This window comes from Anopheles moucheti, chromosome 2 (assembly GCF_943734755.1).
Source record: "Anopheles moucheti chromosome 2, idAnoMoucSN_F20_07, whole genome shotgun sequence".
In the NCBI taxonomy this organism is placed as follows: Eukaryota; Metazoa; Arthropoda; class Insecta; order Diptera; family Culicidae; genus Anopheles; species Anopheles moucheti.
In genome coordinates this window covers 24,381,726-24,400,070 of record NC_069140.1, presented here as the reverse complement: position 1 = coordinate 24,400,070, position 18,345 = coordinate 24,381,726, and the positions used below count along the sequence as shown (strand labels likewise).

Below are 18,345 nucleotides of genomic sequence, written 5' to 3'. Positions count from 1 at the left end.
GAACGTCCAGCGTAACGTAATCATTGGCGGTGCGCCACCAAACAGCGTAAAACAAACGGACGGGAGCAAGCGAGACACCTGTACTGTTGCGCAAAAGTTTCACCAAAGTTTTGGATTCCCTGGGCTCGGTTTGGATTTACTGTATGAGATGGCTGTATTAATAATGCTGGGTCACAGCTGCGTCACTGACGTCCGCCAGGTTGAAGATAGGCCCAAGAGGTTCCCCTGTTTTAAAAGCAACGTACCGCAGTGTTGGGTTGATTAAGTCGCGTTTAAGTTTCCGAGAGTGGGGAATTCGAAATATCCGCCACCGTTCGGTGTGACCTTCAGCGGGTTTTGTGTTGTTTTTGTGTGAAAGAGATCTGTTTTTCCTCAAGCCGAGCGCAAGGTAAAATCCACCAACGTTGAAACCTACAGCCGATGATGTCTAACGGTCCGTTAAGCTGAGCTAAGTTATCGCACAAACTTTAATAGACGATCAAAGACATTGGTTTGCTGCGATCAACTAACCTGCGGTAGCCTTCTTCGTTTCGGAGTCCTTGGTGCATTAATGCAGCTTTGATGACTTCCTTTTGCATGTGGCAAAGGCCAGTGCAAGGTATAGAAAATGAAAGAAATATTTACATTTTCAGGTGTCAAAATAGACGACTTAAAAGCATATCAAAATCATTTAATCAGAAATAACTTCCTTTCTATGCGCACTGCATCCAACAACAAAAGCATGAATGAATGATCGTACATCGTTTTACACATCCTTCCATCTTCCAATTCGTTTATCGTAAACGGTACAAACCCAATCACGTCTGCCACACAGTCTGGCGGTAACTACCCCCCTCCTCTAACGAATTACCAAAACAAAAAGTAGCTACATAAAAAAGTGTCTCGTGCGTACGTGCCCACAACATACGGTACTTGTCGTACTTCCATTACGTCGCACTTACGCGAGTCATACCGCATGAAACTGGTTTCCGACCAGGCGCCAGCCTTACGGTGCGTCGCGGCTGGTTGAACTTAGTGGTAATGTTTGACGGGGTTTATATCGTGAGCAACAGCAATTATCGGTCGTTACTCGGATCAACTGATTCATTCAACAATTTCCGCCACTGGGTGCAATTGTCGATCATTGTATAGCGATAAATACGTAGCGCTATTTTTATGAAGGCTTCGATTCATTCAACAGTACGGTAGAGTGCATTTTAAGAATATAAAAAACGATCATTTTGTTGAACGAGTTTCATAGATTTACCGACAGGAAGAGGATAACTTTCGGATCGAAGTATACCATAGTGCGCTCTATAAAGTAAGACATGGATATCTTCGTTGTTGTTCCTATATAACCATGAAGAATATCAAAAATTTGAAAATTGCGAAAGCAATGGCGTCCTCTGATCGCAGTGTCGAAGAGTCGTGGTCATAGAGGACAACTGGATGTATCAGAGTGTAATATTCTTCCCAGTTCTTCAAAACAATGCGTCTACAGGTTTCGCAGCTTAAGTTGTTGTCCGAAGGCACGATCGTTCTAAGACAGCACAACCCCTCTAGTACATGAATAGTCACCGTAAATTGATATTCTGTTTCCCAGATGGATCCTATTATGGTCACAGCATTTGTCAAGCAGACACTTTGCCTTCGTTGCATTGATCTTCATTCTAGTTCTTGAGGTCTCGCACTTCAGTCTGAAATACGCTTCGCACACCGCCGCAACTGTTCGTCCAATGATGTCGATGCAATTCGCGAAAAGAAGAATTTGAAGGGATGGGTGAAAATCGTGCGCCGGATTTCGAATCCTGTTTTGTTTTTGCGAAACGACTTCCAGAGCTGTGATAAATAGCAAACAGGAGAGACTAAATTTAAACACAATGATCACACGATCCTGGTTAGTGGAAAATACATAATTTTCTTAGATATTCAACGATCGAAGAATTGGTCATTTCAAAATACAAAAATTAAGAGCTTTGAAAGCTCTCCATAACCAAGCAAAGCTTTCAGGCGTTCGCCGCGTAACGCTGCGTTGTTCACTGCACTGAAATGCTGTTTCATCCGATACATATTGGGTTTCGTACACGATTATTCTTATGGAATCCGTATCATTTATTGTTACCAACAACCATCATCACTCTTCGCCATTATCGTCGTCCATTTCTTCGTTCGATTCACCATCCACATCTTCTTCCATCGAAGCGTCTCCACTTGCCGTGTTCCGTCTCTGCTTGTTCAGCTTCTCCTGCCGTTTCTCTTCGGCCGTCTTTCGCAGGCCCTTCATCTTCCTGGTCTGCAGCACATTGATGTCCTGTTTGCCAACATGCACTCTGCCGTGCACATTGCCCAGCTCGTCACGCGTTACGTTCTTCCTCTTGGCCACCTTCAGTATAGCCGGTTGCTTCATCGCCACCTTGTACAGATTGTCCGAGGCAATCTTTGTGCGGCGTACGGACAGATCTAGCGACGGTCCCATTTCAACCAGCTCGATACGTGGCGTTCGTTGGCCACTCTTCTTCAGCTGGATGCGATAGGAACGCACCAAAATGGTCAGATCATCTGCAAGCGTAAAGCTGAGCACATGTTCGATTCCCTGCAGCCGGATCGAATCGATCTGATCGATACGGAACATGTCCAACAGCAAACTCTTGATGCGCCGCAGCTCCTCCGTCAGCTTCCACTTGTAGCCATTGAAAATGATGACCGGTTTGGTGAATTGTGATATTTTTTCCGTCTTAAACTTTTCCAGCGCTGTATAGTGATCGATGCCGAATTCTACCATATCCAATACCTGTTCGTCGTAGGTCCGTCCCATAATCAGATTGTTTGGACGCTTTTTCGAGGACGAACCGAACAAGAATAGATGGCAATCATTCGTTTTTGCCAAGCTACACAGAGAAACAAGTGATAAATAATTAGTTTACTAATCACAGTACGTTTAGATCACAATAAAGTAGGAAAACGTACTGCTCCAAAGGGGTGGCATCTTCAAACGGAGTAACATCATTGTTTCGTCGCATCATACGCGAGTTAGGTTTCTTCAGCATATTAAAATCCCTTAACGCTTGCCGAATATCATTCGAACACTTTCGACCTTCCATGATGAGCGTTTTCTTGAGATTTTCAATCGTTTTGGGCTCTCGTTCCTCAAGAGCTTTTTTTCCCTTGCGAGTGCTCGGTTTCCTACAACGAAACACCAAATTAGATCATCTAAACGGCTTACAACGGCATGCATACGATTCCCAAAGCTTACTTTATTCGTAAGGAAGCCATTGTTTTTAATTTGCTGGACAATTTTTAACACTACAGCACTACTAAATCCCTACAAAACACGTTTCTGACTGAGCTTCCTTTAGTTTACAATTTCACACAAAACACATGTCCGCATGTAAACAACTGTCAAAAAAGACAGGGCGAAAATGTGGCATTTTTCGCCTGACGTACATTCAGGAGCACGTTCGCACAGCGCAAACGATTGGTGGTGTATGACCGCAACACTGCCGAAGCACTGTTGCCAACTTTGACGCCTTTTGGAGAAAACTCCGAACAGTGGAAAAGAACGTCGGTAACGTCGTGCCCGTTTTGTATGAGCAAAAACCAACGTTAAATTGTGCAAAACCTCTACGGAAGTGCATTCTACGTGGTCGCCAACGTTTTGGCATCGGTGTCGGTGTGTTTGCAGGGACTGGCAGTGTGTTGGAAAGGGTAAAAAGTTGCATTTAATAATCGCAAATGCGGTGCAGGTTTCACGAAATTGCCGAACTCTTCTTCCGAATTCCCTTCTCTTGCCCTTTATCTTGTGCTGTGCCGCTCGTTTCATTCTCTTCATCCCAACGGGCTGAAGCGGATTCCCAACGTGTGGTCTCACTCTTGCTCACTCTCGCCGTATGCGGTGGTGTAAAGCCTTGTATTGTCTTCTTCTTCTTTTCCCTCGCATCGGTTCTTCCGCTCGCCACGACGCTGTGTGTAGTCTCTCACTTACACCACTTCATTCAAACATACCGGACACACGCACACACAGTAGAGCGATGAGCCGGTGTGTGTCGCGTAGAATTGAACCGACCGTGTGTTGGTGTTGAAGGAGGATCAGCTAAACGAAGAAACGTCTGGCAGACAAGAAGAGCTGCATAGAGAAGCAAAAAGAGCGGAAAGAAGAATCAGCAGTGTTCAGCAAAGTTGCACAGCGAGTAAAAGAGAGAGAGGAAGAAAAAGCTAGGAATATACGGTAAAAGTTACCGTAAAGCCAGTCGCAGCAGAGCGGTACGCCGCGTTTGACCGTTGTTATACAATTCTTGGATAGTGTAAAGTTTTATCAAGACTTTTAGTGAAGTATTGTAACCTAATTTTCATTAGGAGACTTCATTCCAAGCCGTTAAGGTACAGTTGGTGTCATTTTAATGAAAATTAGTATTGTAAAAAACACAAAGGAAAGGCGATGATTCAGTTTTGTGTGTAGAGTGCAGGTACAGAGCCCTTGTGACTAGGTGACCTTGTTTGCTGAGTTAATCATTTTATTGTCAATTGTGCAATAATTTTACTTCTTTATCCAAGAAGCACGATGGTTTTGAACGCTTCTTAAGCCTCCTGGACACTGAAGCAATATGTAACACGGCAAGAGTGGGCCCCAAAAAGAAGAGTTCCTAATTACGAACAGTGAATTGATAAATCTGCTTTATGAATGTTATGTGTGTCTGATTTGTGGTGTTTATTTTGTTTTACATTTTCAGCAAATTGCAACGCTTTTCCATCTTTGCACAGTACAAGCGCAACCAACATAAAGGAAGAAGAAGCGGAAGCAGCAACTGCAGCTTGTTTTTCCATTTGTGTGTTACGTGCGCGTGTGTGTGTATGTATGTATGTACCGTGTGTCTGGTGCATCGAAATCAAAGAAAGCCGTGACACGACTCCCCGCGTGTTTTGTGTGCTGTACGCGCACTTAAATTAGAAGAGTGAAAGCATAGCAGGAAAGTGTGTGGTGTTGTGTGCCGAGTGTGGTGCACGTTGCAGAGACAAAGCGAGAGAAAGAAAGAGTTCACAATTTTGTGAAGCGATAAAATACTAAATTACTGTACTTTTGAATTGACTTACTTTGGGTTATAACACCCAGATTAAGAACTCCTGCAATCACTCTGTATTCGCGCTCGTGTGTGTGCGCCCGTGTATAGAAGTGGAATTGAAGCAACAACAAAACACTGTTTCGCTTTAATATTTTATCGTGAAAAAAAACAATTGTACTACAAAAAAACTACTGCACATTGTGTCCCAAAACCTACGGTGGAAGGAAGACAACAAAACCATACGAACGCTCACTGTAATATGAGTAATGCTATTAACCAAAATGGTACAGGTCTAGAACAGCAGGTATGTACAAAGCGCGTCCCCTTTAATCATCTGTTTAACGTTTCGATCATTGTATGGTGTGTTGTTGTTGCATTAAGGATGATGTATCGAAATATCGGTTCACAGTTTTCGGTTTCGTGCGTGAGAAACAACCTCTGTACAAATGAGAACGGGCACGATGAGGTTTTGTGGTCAAGGATTCATTCTCGTCTAAGGGTTGGGGCATCATGGGGGTTTTTTCCACGCGCTATGACCTACCCACACACCCAGACATCTTGTCGGTGTCGCGCGCGCCTTTGTTAGAGCTGGGGCGCCTGTGTGCCAGACGACGGATTTTCAAAGTGTGTGGCTGTGTGTTTCACGTCGCGTCACGACCTCTACCTAGCGTTCGGAAGGTTGTTTCCGAACGATAATTCGTTCGTTATGTTGAGGTTACCATTATTCCTACACTACCTATGAGGAACTATTATTACATGTGCAGGAGAATAGCAAGGGTTTAAAGAAATGTTACCACAATTGCACAATCTAGCACGGAAATCAATATAAGAATGGGGTAAGCAGAAAGAAAAAAACGACACTTTATGTAACTCTATGTAATACGCGAATATACCACTTTTTAGCTTTGTTTTTCACAAGAGATTCTCCAACAAAAGAACATATGACCTAAATATGGTTATGAAGCGGTGATGGAATTGCGTATAAACTTCACATAAAATGCAGTCTTACAGTGTTATAAAGAAGGATCAATAGTAAATGCAATTTCGAGATGCCTTCTACCTTAGTAGGCATGTGTGCTTGGATAATGATTTAAGAGGAGGTATAGCGGCACACAACCGTTGGATTTACAGGTTTCATTGGGGATCATCAGTAGTTTAGTGATATATAATGTGTGTGTGTGTGTACAAATTTCGCGAGTAAGAGACCAAGCAAGTGTGTAAAGCTCTCACATTATGATACGCGGTGATTTCGCGGTGAATAAAGGGTGGTATTTTGGCTCTTTTTCTCTGGTGGTTGAAGCTACACGTATTTCTACAGTATGCTCTTAATGCCATTTCAGTCCCACGTCGCGGTATAAGGCATGATTCACGTGTCTCTCTTTTTTATGTTGAACCACCCTGTGTCATCGGTGGTATAAACCGCGATGATGATGCTACTGTTGCCGTGTGTGTTACCCTTTGCTCCCATCATGCTGTAGCTTCAACCGTAGTTACGCCAACATGTTCGAATGGCATTTCCACGACTGCTGAGATAAGTTTAAAGCACACTCCCATTGTTTGTCTAGACTCTAGACAAAGATGCTGCAATTCTGTAGTCAATAGTAACACTAGTCAGCATGATGAAATATATTGAACATTTTCAGGGTTTCAAATGCCTGCTGTGTCTGGAGTTATTGCGACAATTTTGAAATTCCAGTTGAAAACAGAAACAAAAAATAAAATCGCTGACTAATACTGGATGAATCATCAGCAGCGCCTCTGATGCTGTAAATTGTAAGCAACCCAAACACGCGTGCATGGGAATGAAGTTTCACCTGATAAGTTTTACTTTTGTGTGTGGCCTCGACCTGTAAATTGCGCGACTCGTGTTTGATTCCTTTACTTTTTCTTCCTTCTTCAATATCCAATCAAAAGGTGTGCTGTGATGTCGTCGTTTCGTTGACAACACCCAACACTACTGTGATGTGATGCCCCGGTTATTTGAGCCCTAAAGCGCATTTTCTTGTATGTGCAATTGCAATTTAGCTATGGAGTATATTTTACAATGCATTAAGTGTTTGTTATTGTAGAAGCATTCATTTGATCGTTTACAAAGCCCTTGCTTACCTTCAAATAAAGCGAAATCTGAGCGTGTTTCTGTGTGTGTGTGTGTGTGCAATAAATTGTGAAGCGCAGTTCTAGGTCAAAGCCAGTTAGCTTTCCGTGTGTGAGATGGTCACGCGCGAACGCCTTAGCTCACGGATCGTGTGCTCAAACCGACCAGAGTAACACGGGAAAGGATCGTGATAAGGGCGTCCGGTCTCGCTCTCTCAATGTGTAAGTGAGCGCGTGCGTGCGCGAGTCACGTTGCGGAAGTGTAATGAATGGAAAGCGCCTATGCGATTGAGGATTGAGTCCCATAATCTAACTTCGATACTTTGTCTTCTAGTGCAACATGTGTGTTAAGCAGTACAATAAGGAGATTATTCCTTTTCATTTCAAAATAAAAAGTGTTTAACCCCCTTTCATCCGTTGCTAGCTTATGAACGCTTGAAGCGCTTAAGGCCATTATCCATTATTTAAGATACTGTAATGGTCCAAACCTTCGCAGGAGAAGGGAGTACACGTAGGGTCACAATCTTGGCATCCAAAAAGTCGCAATCATGATATTTGCTATCGATTTCAAAACGATCATAAAAAGATGAAATCGAATTGTACCGTGTAATGTGGCCCAAAATGAATATTCTGAATTTGAACGAATGAATGGGGATACTATTTTTTTCCTTTTTACTAAAGTAATTAATCGTTTTTGAAAAAAAAAAACAATTTCGGATAACGGATGTTTTGTACCCTGTTCAGCATCAATGAATTATCACACAACGGTTTCCTTTTGACCAATCGTTGACCGAAACATCTATTGCGCAAACAGTGGCAGACTTCAAAGAACGTCATTTCATCCTTTTGTGTGTGTGTTTTTTTTGTGGACTTCAAACAACGCCCTGCACACCCATCGCCATGACGCGCATATCGAAAAGACTTCCATACACAGAATGTGTGTTGTCCTCTCCCTTGCTGCTGGCGTAGCGTTTTCTAAGTTTAATGACCTCATTTTTGCGCCGCGTTGCTTTCGCGTGATTGGAATCGGTGCGCGAATGCTAGCGGACAATGAACGCAAAAAAATACCGCCATATACACGTATTTGCGTTGTTTCTCCATTTCATGTTGGTCGGTCGTGTAGTTTTTTTTTCCTTCTCTTCTCCATTCTTTGTTCCCTATTCCTTCATTCGTTTCATTCCTTCATTTCGCGCTTCGCGCACCGTTCGAATGATCTCCCCACATCGCACAAACGAACGAGTTTCGCAAGCACAATGGGGCAGCACAACACACCTTTACAATTTTGCGAAGGTTTTACTGCTTGTGTTGCGGAGATGACTCCCTGTCAGAAGAGCGCCTAGCAGAAGGGCTGCACAAGATGGACACTCGGTGTGTGTGTTTCCTCTCTGGCAACACTTGTACGATTTTTCTTGATCATGCTGTTTGCAGTAGGGATTTTTGGTAAGATAGCTAGTGTCCGTTCGAAAGCAGCTCGATTACAATCCTCCTTTACGAGTGTATATCGAGTTTCGAACGGATGGAACCCCAACGAAAAAACCAACATTCTTTCTCGCTGTGGCAGGTTCCTAGACTAAGGAGAATAGAAAAATAGACTAAGAATCATTCATTCTATTTAAAGATTCATTCAGATTTACTTTACTGAATCAGTTAGATTTTACTATTAAACTATTAACCTAACCCTTTGGGTTTGCGTTGTAATTCATTAATTTGAGTTGGCCACTGTTGAGAGATTAATTCAACATGTGATCAAGCTCTGTTGAAGGTGATCATGTCCGATCTAACCGAACCCTTGACCCCGGGACCGTGTAACGATCAATTGCAAGTGACACAATCGAGTTTATCTGCTGCAACAAAACATCCTAAACAAAGATCTGAGAACGTAATAGAAAAGTGATTTAGTTGCATAATAATGTCAACTAACGCATTGTTTCTATTCCCACAGTTTGCTGGTCTGGACTTGCAGCAGAAGCAGCAGCAACTTGGCGGCGGCGGAGGCAGCAACCCAGAATCCGGAAATCCTAAGCATCCGGCCGGGCGGTACGTTCCACCGCAATTGCGAGAATGTGCTGATAGTGGCGGCGACTTTCAACCTTCTGAATCCGGTGCCGGCGGTATACCTGTAAGCGGCGGCGGCGGTATCGGAGGTGGAGGTGGCAGACGAGGATTTGGTGGCGATTCGAACCGGAATCGTGGCGGCGGCGGTGGTGATTACGGACGCTACGGCGATCGTGACTATCGCGGAGGTGACTACAATAGACGTAGCGGAGGCGGAGGCGGCGGCGGTGGAGGTGGCCGCTATCAAAACGATCGACGCGGCGATTATGGCAACTATGGTCGAGGCGGTGGCGACCGGGGCTACAACAATGGGCGCGACGGTGGCGGCTACCAGCGGGACCGCGGGGACGGCGGAGGCTATCAGAATTCTGAAGGTTACGGAGGCGATCGCCGGGACAACTGGCCGGCGTACGGTGGCGCTCGTGGTGGTCCGGCTGGCGGACCTCCGACCGGTGGCCGTGATAGGCCAATGGATGGGCCACCACCACAAAACGATCGCTGGCAGGAGCCGGGACCGGCGATGGGTCCGCCGGGACCGGGCAGTGTCGGTAGCGGTGGCGGAACAGGACCCGGCGAGGGTGGAGGCGCCGGCGGTCGATCGTTCTACGATCGGGGAGCGAATGGCGGAGGAGGAGGCGGTCGTTGGACGGGTGGTTCCGATCGGCGCGACGGTCGAGGAGGTAGCGGAGGAGGTGGTGGCGGCGGAGGATACGGATCCGGACGTGGTCAGATCGACTACACGATCCTTACCGAGCGGGACGAGCGTCTGGAGGCGGAGCTGTTTAAACACGGCAACACCGGTATCAATTTCAGCAAGTACGAAGATATTCCCGTGGAGGCGACGGGCGATGATGTGCCGGGACACATCAGCAGCTTCGACGACATTGAGCTGACAGAGATTATCGAGAATAACATAAAGCTGGCACGCTACGACAAACCGACACCGGTGCAGAAGTACGCTATACCGATCATTCTGTCCGGGCGCGATCTGATGGCATGCGCCCAGACGGGATCGGGCAAGACGGCCGCCTTCCTGGTGCCGATCCTGAACCAGATGTACAAGCATGGTGCCGCACCCCCACCACCCAACCGGCCGATGAACCGGCGCAAGCAGTACCCACTGGGGCTGGTGTTGGCGCCGACCCGCGAATTGGCCACTCAAATTTTTGAAGAATCGAAAAAGTTCTGCTATCGGTCGCGTATGCGCCCGGCCGTTCTGTACGGTGGTAATAATACGCAGGATCAGATACGCGATCTCGAACGGGGGTGTCACTTAATCGTGGCGACACCCGGTCGGCTGGAGGACATGATCGGGCGTGGTAAGGTCGGGCTGGACAATATCCGGTTCCTGGTGTTGGACGAAGCCGATCGCATGTTGGACATGGGTTTCGAGCCCCAGATTCGGCGCATCGTCGAGGAAAGCCGAATGCCGGTGACGGGCGAACGTCAAACGCTCATGTTTTCGGCCACCTTCCCGAAAGCTATCCAGGAGCTGGCGAGCGATTTCCTGTATCGCTACATTTTCCTCGCTGTAGGTCGTGTCGGTTCGACCTCGGTCAACATTACGCAGACGATCTTCTGGGTAGAGGAAAACATCAAGCGTTCGCATCTGCTCGATCTGCTGTCGAACATTACGGCACAGAACGACGAGGACGCTGAGAACTGTCTGACGCTGATCTTTGTCGAGACGAAGAAGGCGGCCGATTCGCTGGAGGAGTTCCTGTACAACCACAGCTACCCGGTTACGAGCATCCACGGCGACCGTACGCAGTCGGAGCGTGAGGAAGCGCTCCGTCTGTTCCGTTGTGGCCGCTGCCCGATTCTGGTCGCAACAGCGGTGGCCGCCCGTGGTTTGGACATTCCGAACGTGAAGCAGGTGATCAACTTCGATTTGCCGGCCGAGGTAGAGGAGTACGTGCATCGTATCGGTCGTACCGGCCGTATGGGCAATCTCGGTACTGCAACGTCCTTCTTTAACGAGAAAAATCGTAACGTTGCCAATGGGCTGGTGCGGCTGCTCGCCGAAACGGGCCAGGAAATTCCCGGCTTCCTGGAGGATATGACCAACAGCCGCGGGTATGGTGGAAGCCGCCGCGGCAGGGTACAACGAGGAGGTGGTGGTGGATCAACGTTCGGATCACGAGATTATCGTCAGCAGAACAATGCCCGCTCGGGTGGTGGACCGCGCGATCATCGCCAGATGGGTGGCGGTGGTGGTGGTGGTGGTTCCCGTGGATACGGAGGCGGCGGCGGCGGTGGCGGTGGTGGTGGCGGTGGATACGGTGGTAAGTGTTGCATGTGTCGCATCACCAGCGCGCATGTGTGTCTTGTTACGATAATATAATGTGGATCATCTTTTCCCTTTTTTTGCGTGCTATCCTCTCTGTTCCAGAACGTGATGATGGTTATGGACGCAACGGCATTGGTGGAGGTGGAGGAAGCTATGGCGGCAGCTACAGCAACAACGATGGAGGCAACGGTGTCGACTGGTGGGGCGATGGTTACTGAGACGCACAACAGCAGCGTCCAGCAACGCACACTAGCTACTACATGCACCGCAATCTACACCCCGCTACGAAGTAGTCCCGGTCAATAAATAGCAGCAGTAGTAACAACAACAACCACATGAACTAACACTTTGCTCTAAGTAAATAAACACTCTCATGCGCATTCATACACTACACACATAATACACTGGCAACAGTATAACAAATCTGCAATCTGGTCCGCAAACAAAAAATCACACTAAAACACCGTGAAATATGGAGGAAAGGAGTAGGGATGAATGAATGTGGTTTGAGAGAAAGTAGTGAAACTATTTGTGAAAGGAAGCAAGTCCCCCCCCCCCCCCCCCCTCCCCAGAGTAGCGAGGGAAATGAGGTCGCGCAAGTTAGGGATGATGCGTAAAAGTCTCACTACACCGTCGCAAATCCGTTTTGGTAGCGGACACACAAACTGAGAGAGGGTTTAAGCAAGAGACAGCCCGGTACGCGCGCCCGGATTAAGAAGGTAATCAGTGTGGGTCTCTGCGAAGAGGTGTATTTTGTTCTCCAGAGGCCAGCTGTGGAGCCAGTGGAGTAGCGAACGGAGCAGCAGAACTGTTAAACGAATAATTATGGAGCTGGTTAGCAAAAACGTATATTTAGACATAACCTTATTTTTCTTGCTGGAGCGACACATTTGCGAACTTTCTAAATGAAGTGATCAGATGTGAGAATGATTCACTAGCGGTATGAAGCAACAAACTGTATGGGTGTGCGTGTTCGGTGGGTGGTGTACCCTTATTAAGGTAGTTGAGGCAGCATTCGGCAGAATTGCGAGAAGAAAAAACAAGGAACTAAAACCCATGAATGATAAACACACGAGCGCGTGTGTGTGTGTATGCGCGCTGGAAGCCGGAAAACATTGGCTCTTAAGTTAAGAAACGCAAAAATGTGAGTGTGAAATTCTAACGTGAAATATTGCAACAACAAACAAGAAAAGAACTTGGCAATTGAAGCCAACTAATGAATTTCCCGGTTATAATTTATGTTTTACACTTTATTACTAAAATGGACCGGAGCAGCCGCGCACCGGTAAATGTGGAGTCTATTAAACGAAAGAACAATAATCACACGCCGCAGAACGCAGTTTCTCCTTCAGTGTGGCGTGGATTGTAGTAAAACTCTCGATCCTCTGTCCAGAGCCAGATGTGAATCTTTTTCTTTATGGAGAATAAGAAGCAGTGGATTAAAAATTGATTCTCGTCTCCTTCATGTGGGTGCGCGGTTCCAAGCAACCTCCAAAAGGAGAATGTGAAAGTTTAGATGGCGATATTGACGCCCCGGGTGTGTATCCTTACCCAGTTTGGTGAATGGTGCCAATCTCGTTCCTTAATATCCTTTCAACCATAGGAACATGCCAACAAGGACAGCACGTAGAAAGGAGGACGAGGGCCATAATATGGAAGATAATGCTACAAAGTAACGAGGACATTAAAAACGCATAAGCTTTATGTTCTACAAAAAAGATACAGCGGCTAAGAAGCACGCATGATGATATGCGAGCAGCAGGGCGGGAAATGGGGGGATCAAATATTTCTGAGAGATTGAGACTATAGGAACATTTAAACAATATGACCCCCAATGCAAAATAGCTTCCTCCCCTTTGTAGGGGGAATGCTGCTATAACGATGTGTACTGGTCGGGTGTGTGAAGGTAAGACAAAGATCTGGGAGATCTTCGTACGCTGCTGCCGCTCAGGTTGCAAGCACAGTGTAGCAATAGGTTATGTAGCCTGTGGAAGGAAAGGTCTTTTAAAAAAAGAACACCCCGGCACGGGGTCTACGGCATGTAAAGGTTAGGAAAAGTTCTGGAAACGCGAAGTAAGAACAGTCGAAAAGAGCTCACATTAGGAATCGATCATACTGTAGACATTAGTGGCAGGAAATAGAAGGTAGAGCTCCCTCCTCCCCGATCTCGTATTGTACACAGTAGCAGTATGCAGTCAGCAAGCAAAAACCATTCACCACCTTACGGTAATTTCTTTAGTGACTGGTTGATGGTTGCAGGATACCGGCAAGAAAAAAAAACCCATTAAATCCCTGTCGAATGATCGTGAAAGCAAGCAGCAGACAGCACCACACGAAAGATCACGGTGATGATGAAGATATGCCACCTTAGAACCCGGACACTTGTACTAGAAATTGTAGTGAAACATAAATACAACATATACTGGGGAGAAATGGGAGAATGAGAAAGGCAAGGGTGTGTACCGGGACGTCACGCATTATTAACAACAATAAAAACACATGAACAGTAAATGGGTAGGAGAAAGAGCCTGAACATACGTACCCGGACACACACATAAACACAAAAACAAAAAACACATAGCAAACTTCTTCTTTTTCAAACATGATTCTAAAAGAAAGGTAAAGCATTAATGGTACACTACACTACTTAATGCGAGGGCAGCACAGGCAAAACATTCTGATGGAAAGCTTAATAAAAGTAACGCCCGGAACGATACCGACCATCGCGAAGGTTCATGTCATCTTCATCGTCGAACGAAACACACAAGAGAAGACACCTTAAAATATGTGGTGGTTTGCATGAGCCATACACCGGAAGCGTCGGAAGTGAAAGGCAGCAGAGAATGGAACTCTTGTTTGTGTGTGGTGATAAATTTTATTTAAGAAAGAAATGAACAACGACTCCCCCCCACAAACTATTACACGATCTGCTCTCACGCTCAATGACAACATGTGCAAGCGACGCACATGTGCTAACATGTGCTATATGCACGCCGAAGTGGAATAGATGTTACCTAGCATCCTTCTATGCTCTCCTGGTATCTGAAATCGGTTCGATTGTATTGAATTTCGTTTCCGCCGACGGGAAGATTGAGGTATTGATTGATCCCTAGCGATCCGGGATCACCGTTGCATGGAAAAAGTGATCCCTTGTATGGGGATTGTGATCCCTAGTGATCCGGGATCAACTTCTTCTTCTTCTTGGCCCGCTCAAAGTTGAGCACGTCGTTCACGGTCACCAATCCGTTTCCAGAAAACTCGGTCCAAGTCTGCATTCCTCCACCGGGGATCACCGTTGCAAGTAAATAGTGATCTCTTCTATGGGTGATTGTGATCCCTGATGATCCGGGATCACGATTGCATGGAAATCGTTATCCCTTATAAGGAAAAGTGCAGCGGCGGATCAAACGGTAGGCGAAGTAGGGTCTCGCCGTGTTGGGGGCCCCAAAAAATGTGTGTAGTAGTTGTATACATAGGCCCAGCCTCCTATGCTAGAGGGGGCACCGAAGGGTACCACAAGAGACCCCTGGAATTTTGAAGTTGGGACAAAATGCCCCGGAATCGGCCAATTTTGTAATTTGTGATATCAAGCGGATAGTTTTGTCATATATAGCCAAGATTTTCGACCCTCACGGCTTGCTGGGTCCAACGATAATCGTCGCTAAACTATTCATGCAGCAACTATGGTCGCTTAAGAAGGATGGAAAGGCATGGGACTGGGATAGCGAACTCGGCTACAAATCTGCAGCTACACATTTTCGCAAGTGGCGTATGGTGCTACATTCGGGCTGAAAGCATAAAAGGAGTCACGGATCACTTGCGTACAGCAATTGCAAGCGCGAGCCAAGTATTGCAATGTTCAATCAGTATCCCTGAAAGAAAACCAACTGGTGATCGTCAAAGAAGACAACATGCATCCTACCTTGTGGGCAATGGGGCGTATTATTTCGGTTCATCCTGGCAAGGACGGCGGACACTGCGCACAGCTTCCGGTAAAAACATCGTACCGGTTGACAATGTTACCCAATCCAAATTGCTCAGCAATTTGGATAAGAAGATTGGCACTGGCACTGAATAGCATGCAGCAACAAACCATGCTTTCGTTTATTTACTTTCATAGTTGTAACAAGGCAAGGCACATACCCATATATACCCATAAATTCAATTTTTTGGTGACCGGAATGTGAGAATTAAGGTTTATAAAAGAACATTCCTCTCACATTGCTATCAAACGCATTAGAGTGGGAAGGGGGAAAAGGCAAAACGGATCTTGCATCTCTTTCGTATTTTGTGCCGATCCGTCCGTCGAAAACGCTCAGAAACGGTGAAATTTTTGGTTTCTGACACCAAGAGAGCATGATCAACGATGAGGTAGCACAAATTTCCGTACCACGTGGTAGCATTTCATATAGCCGTACCCTTCCCTCTAGTGATCATAGCGCTTGATCCGTCGACTGATCTTTCATCTCTTTCCGTTCATCCAAATGTGCTAGCACCTTAATATGACTCCATCCAAGTTTATTTTTATGGAAATAACCATAAGGAGTATTGAAATCATTTATTTATGTATGGAATCCTTCTAAACCCCCGGGCATTCCATGACGACAAGAGATATAATTATTGCGCATTAATTGAACAATAAACAATGAATAAAATCTTCGGAAATAGTGTCACTTCATGCTTCCAACTCCTAATAATTAAAAATCTGAACTGCTGTACAGTTGTGAGACGCACTGTAGGAACTGGATGGATGAAACGAGACGGAGGATTCTCGCCACAGTACCTCTGCTATTTACTCTATCGATGGCTCTCCCTAGTTCGATAGTATGTGTAACTAATAGCCAATCGTAGAAGATCTCTCATTCTGATGATTGATCAATACCATCAAAGCGAATGATAACGTGAGTATGCGATATCAATATGTTATGTACAAACATGGCGGAGCCTTGTGCGGATCAGATTGATGTTATCTCCTTTCGTGGATGCTCTCTTGGTGTCAGAAATCACAAAACCGGTCGCTTTTTGGTGGCTCCGATCGCATGCGCGAAGAGACTTCGACGAAAGGAAAAGCGCTTCGAAATAATATGCAATGACGACTGAGCTGACCGTGCGCTCCTCTAGCTTTTGTGAGGTGGACATTAAATACTTACGGTAATTAATTCTTTCCATTTTGCTCTCTGTTGTCCCCCAACAAAGATTGTCTTCAAGAAGAAGAATAACCATGTGGGAATGTGGGAATGTGGGAGGCAAACAGTACCGCGAGTCAATCTGCTGATATTTGTGATATGTGATATTAACATCTATTGTACTGCTCTTTATCCGTATAATCGTATGCTGAGCGGAGTCCACGTCCTTCGGGCACCGGCACAGCTCAGCTCGTCGGTATATTCCTGCAAATTATATACTCAGTATAAAACCGCGTGCAATTATGAGGCGCGATCAGCATCTGCTGGTGGCGAGTTTATTTAATAGAATAAATAATTTGATCTTCGGATTCGTGGTTGAGTTGAGAAAAGGGATCAACGGCGGATCAAACGGTAGACGGAGTAGATGGTCGCCTAGGGCCTCGCCGTGTTGGAGGCCCCAACAAATGTTTGTAATAGTAAAAGGTGTATACATAGGCCCCCTGTCCTTATGCTAGAGGGGGCCCCTGGCGAAAATTGACCGCGAACTACCCGTGGGAAGATTTAAAGTGAGTTAAGGAGCCCCTTCTTACTGCGCCTTTAGCTTTGCCTCATTTCAAGGGTCTCAATGCCCCCCAAATTCATCGTTTTTTTTTTAAATTAGAGGCCCCATTTATAATTCCGCCCTGGGCCTCCATCCAAGCGGATTGATCCTCCACTGGAAAAGTGTGTCAACACCACCCCCTCCCGCCAAAGCTCAGAGATCATTCGATCCCATCCGATCCCGGCATCGTGTAAATTTACACAATCCGATCCCAACTTTCGGATCATTTCCCATCACTAAGCTTGATGATTCAAAATCGATAAGTTTTTTTTAATTGATAAATCTCATAATTTTGATCATTAGCCAAGTGTGCTCGTCAGTAAATTTCTTTCGCTTAAACCGTTCCAACCCAACCTCCGACCATCGACACGCTGCACCTCCTCTCTTCGTGGGCCATATATATTGATCTGCATTTATTCCAAATTTTCCGTTTTACATTACAACGGTGTTTGCGTGTCTCTCTCTCTTCTTATATCATCCTAACCGACGCTTTGTTTCGTTTCTCACCCTTTCTCACTTATACACAATCATCATCGACCGCCACACACGGCAAAACCAACAGACACCAGACCGCGCCCGTGTATGGAGTGTGTGAGGAACCGAGGCTGTCAAAGCATTCACCGTCTGCCTGAGGCTTACTGCTGCTTCTGTACTACACATTTTCGCCTTTCCTAACCATACTCCGTCGTCTCGCGCCCGCATATGGTATACTTAATTTAACCTTAAAGTGGAAGCATGGACTGGATACCTGGAAAATTGGGGGGGAGAGTGTTCGTTACGTTAACAAGTATGGGGTTCCGTTTCGTTTGTTGCGAAAACGAGGACAGGGAAATGACAACACAAACAAAAGAAACACGGAACGCAAGTTGCAATTTACTGAACAGAATATGTCGATTATGAAACGTAAGTAAGGAAATAAAATAAAGTTATAACATAAATATTGCTGTTTGTTGGTTGTTGTTTTTTTTTGTTGTTGTTGCTTATTTTCTCGTAACCACCTTCGGTTCGTTCTGTGTTTCTTGTGTTTTTTTGTCTGTTTGAAATTGTCTCAGAATGTAAGCTGCTGCTTTTCCGCTTTCATCAAACCACCGTTTTATATTTTGTTAGAATAGCTTCTCTTCTATAGATTATCTGTTACTGTTT

At 45.7% G+C, this 18,345-nt stretch overlaps 2 protein-coding genes across 5 annotated transcripts; one reads left to right on the top strand and one right to left on the bottom strand.

Moving 5' to 3' along the window:
• Nucleotides 1–2,014: 2,014 nt before the first annotated feature.
• Nucleotides 2,015–3,358, bottom strand: LOC128297427 (ribosome production factor 2 homolog). The gene is made up of 3 exons (XM_053033061.1): nucleotides 3,233–3,358; nucleotides 2,947–3,162; nucleotides 2,015–2,867 (listed from the first exon to the last, which is right to left on the bottom strand). Exons 1-3 carry the CDS (start codon nucleotides 3,250–3,252, stop codon nucleotides 2,114–2,116), a joined length of 990 nt encoding a protein of 329 aa, XP_052889021.1. The 5' UTR covers nucleotides 3,253–3,358; the 3' UTR covers nucleotides 2,015–2,113.
• A 178-nt stretch (nucleotides 3,359–3,536) lies between these two features.
• Nucleotides 3,537–12,800, top strand: LOC128299431 (ATP-dependent RNA helicase bel). 4 transcript variants are annotated; one of them, XM_053035395.1, is made up of 4 exons: nucleotides 3,537–3,684; nucleotides 4,707–5,340; nucleotides 9,073–11,470; nucleotides 11,578–12,800. In XM_053035395.1, exons 2-4 carry the CDS (start codon nucleotides 5,296–5,298, stop codon nucleotides 11,691–11,693), a joined length of 2,559 nt encoding a protein of 852 aa, XP_052891355.1. In that variant the 5' UTR covers nucleotides 3,537–3,684; nucleotides 4,707–5,295; the 3' UTR covers nucleotides 11,694–12,800. The 4 variants fall into 4 exon arrangements, with proteins under 4 accessions (XP_052891355.1, XP_052891357.1, XP_052891356.1 ...); XM_053035397.1 differs by having other exon boundaries at nucleotides 3,557–3,649; XM_053035396.1 differs by lacking the exon at nucleotides 3,537–3,684 and adding an exon at nucleotides 4,243–4,356.
• Nucleotides 12,801–18,345: the final 5,545 nt, after the last annotated feature.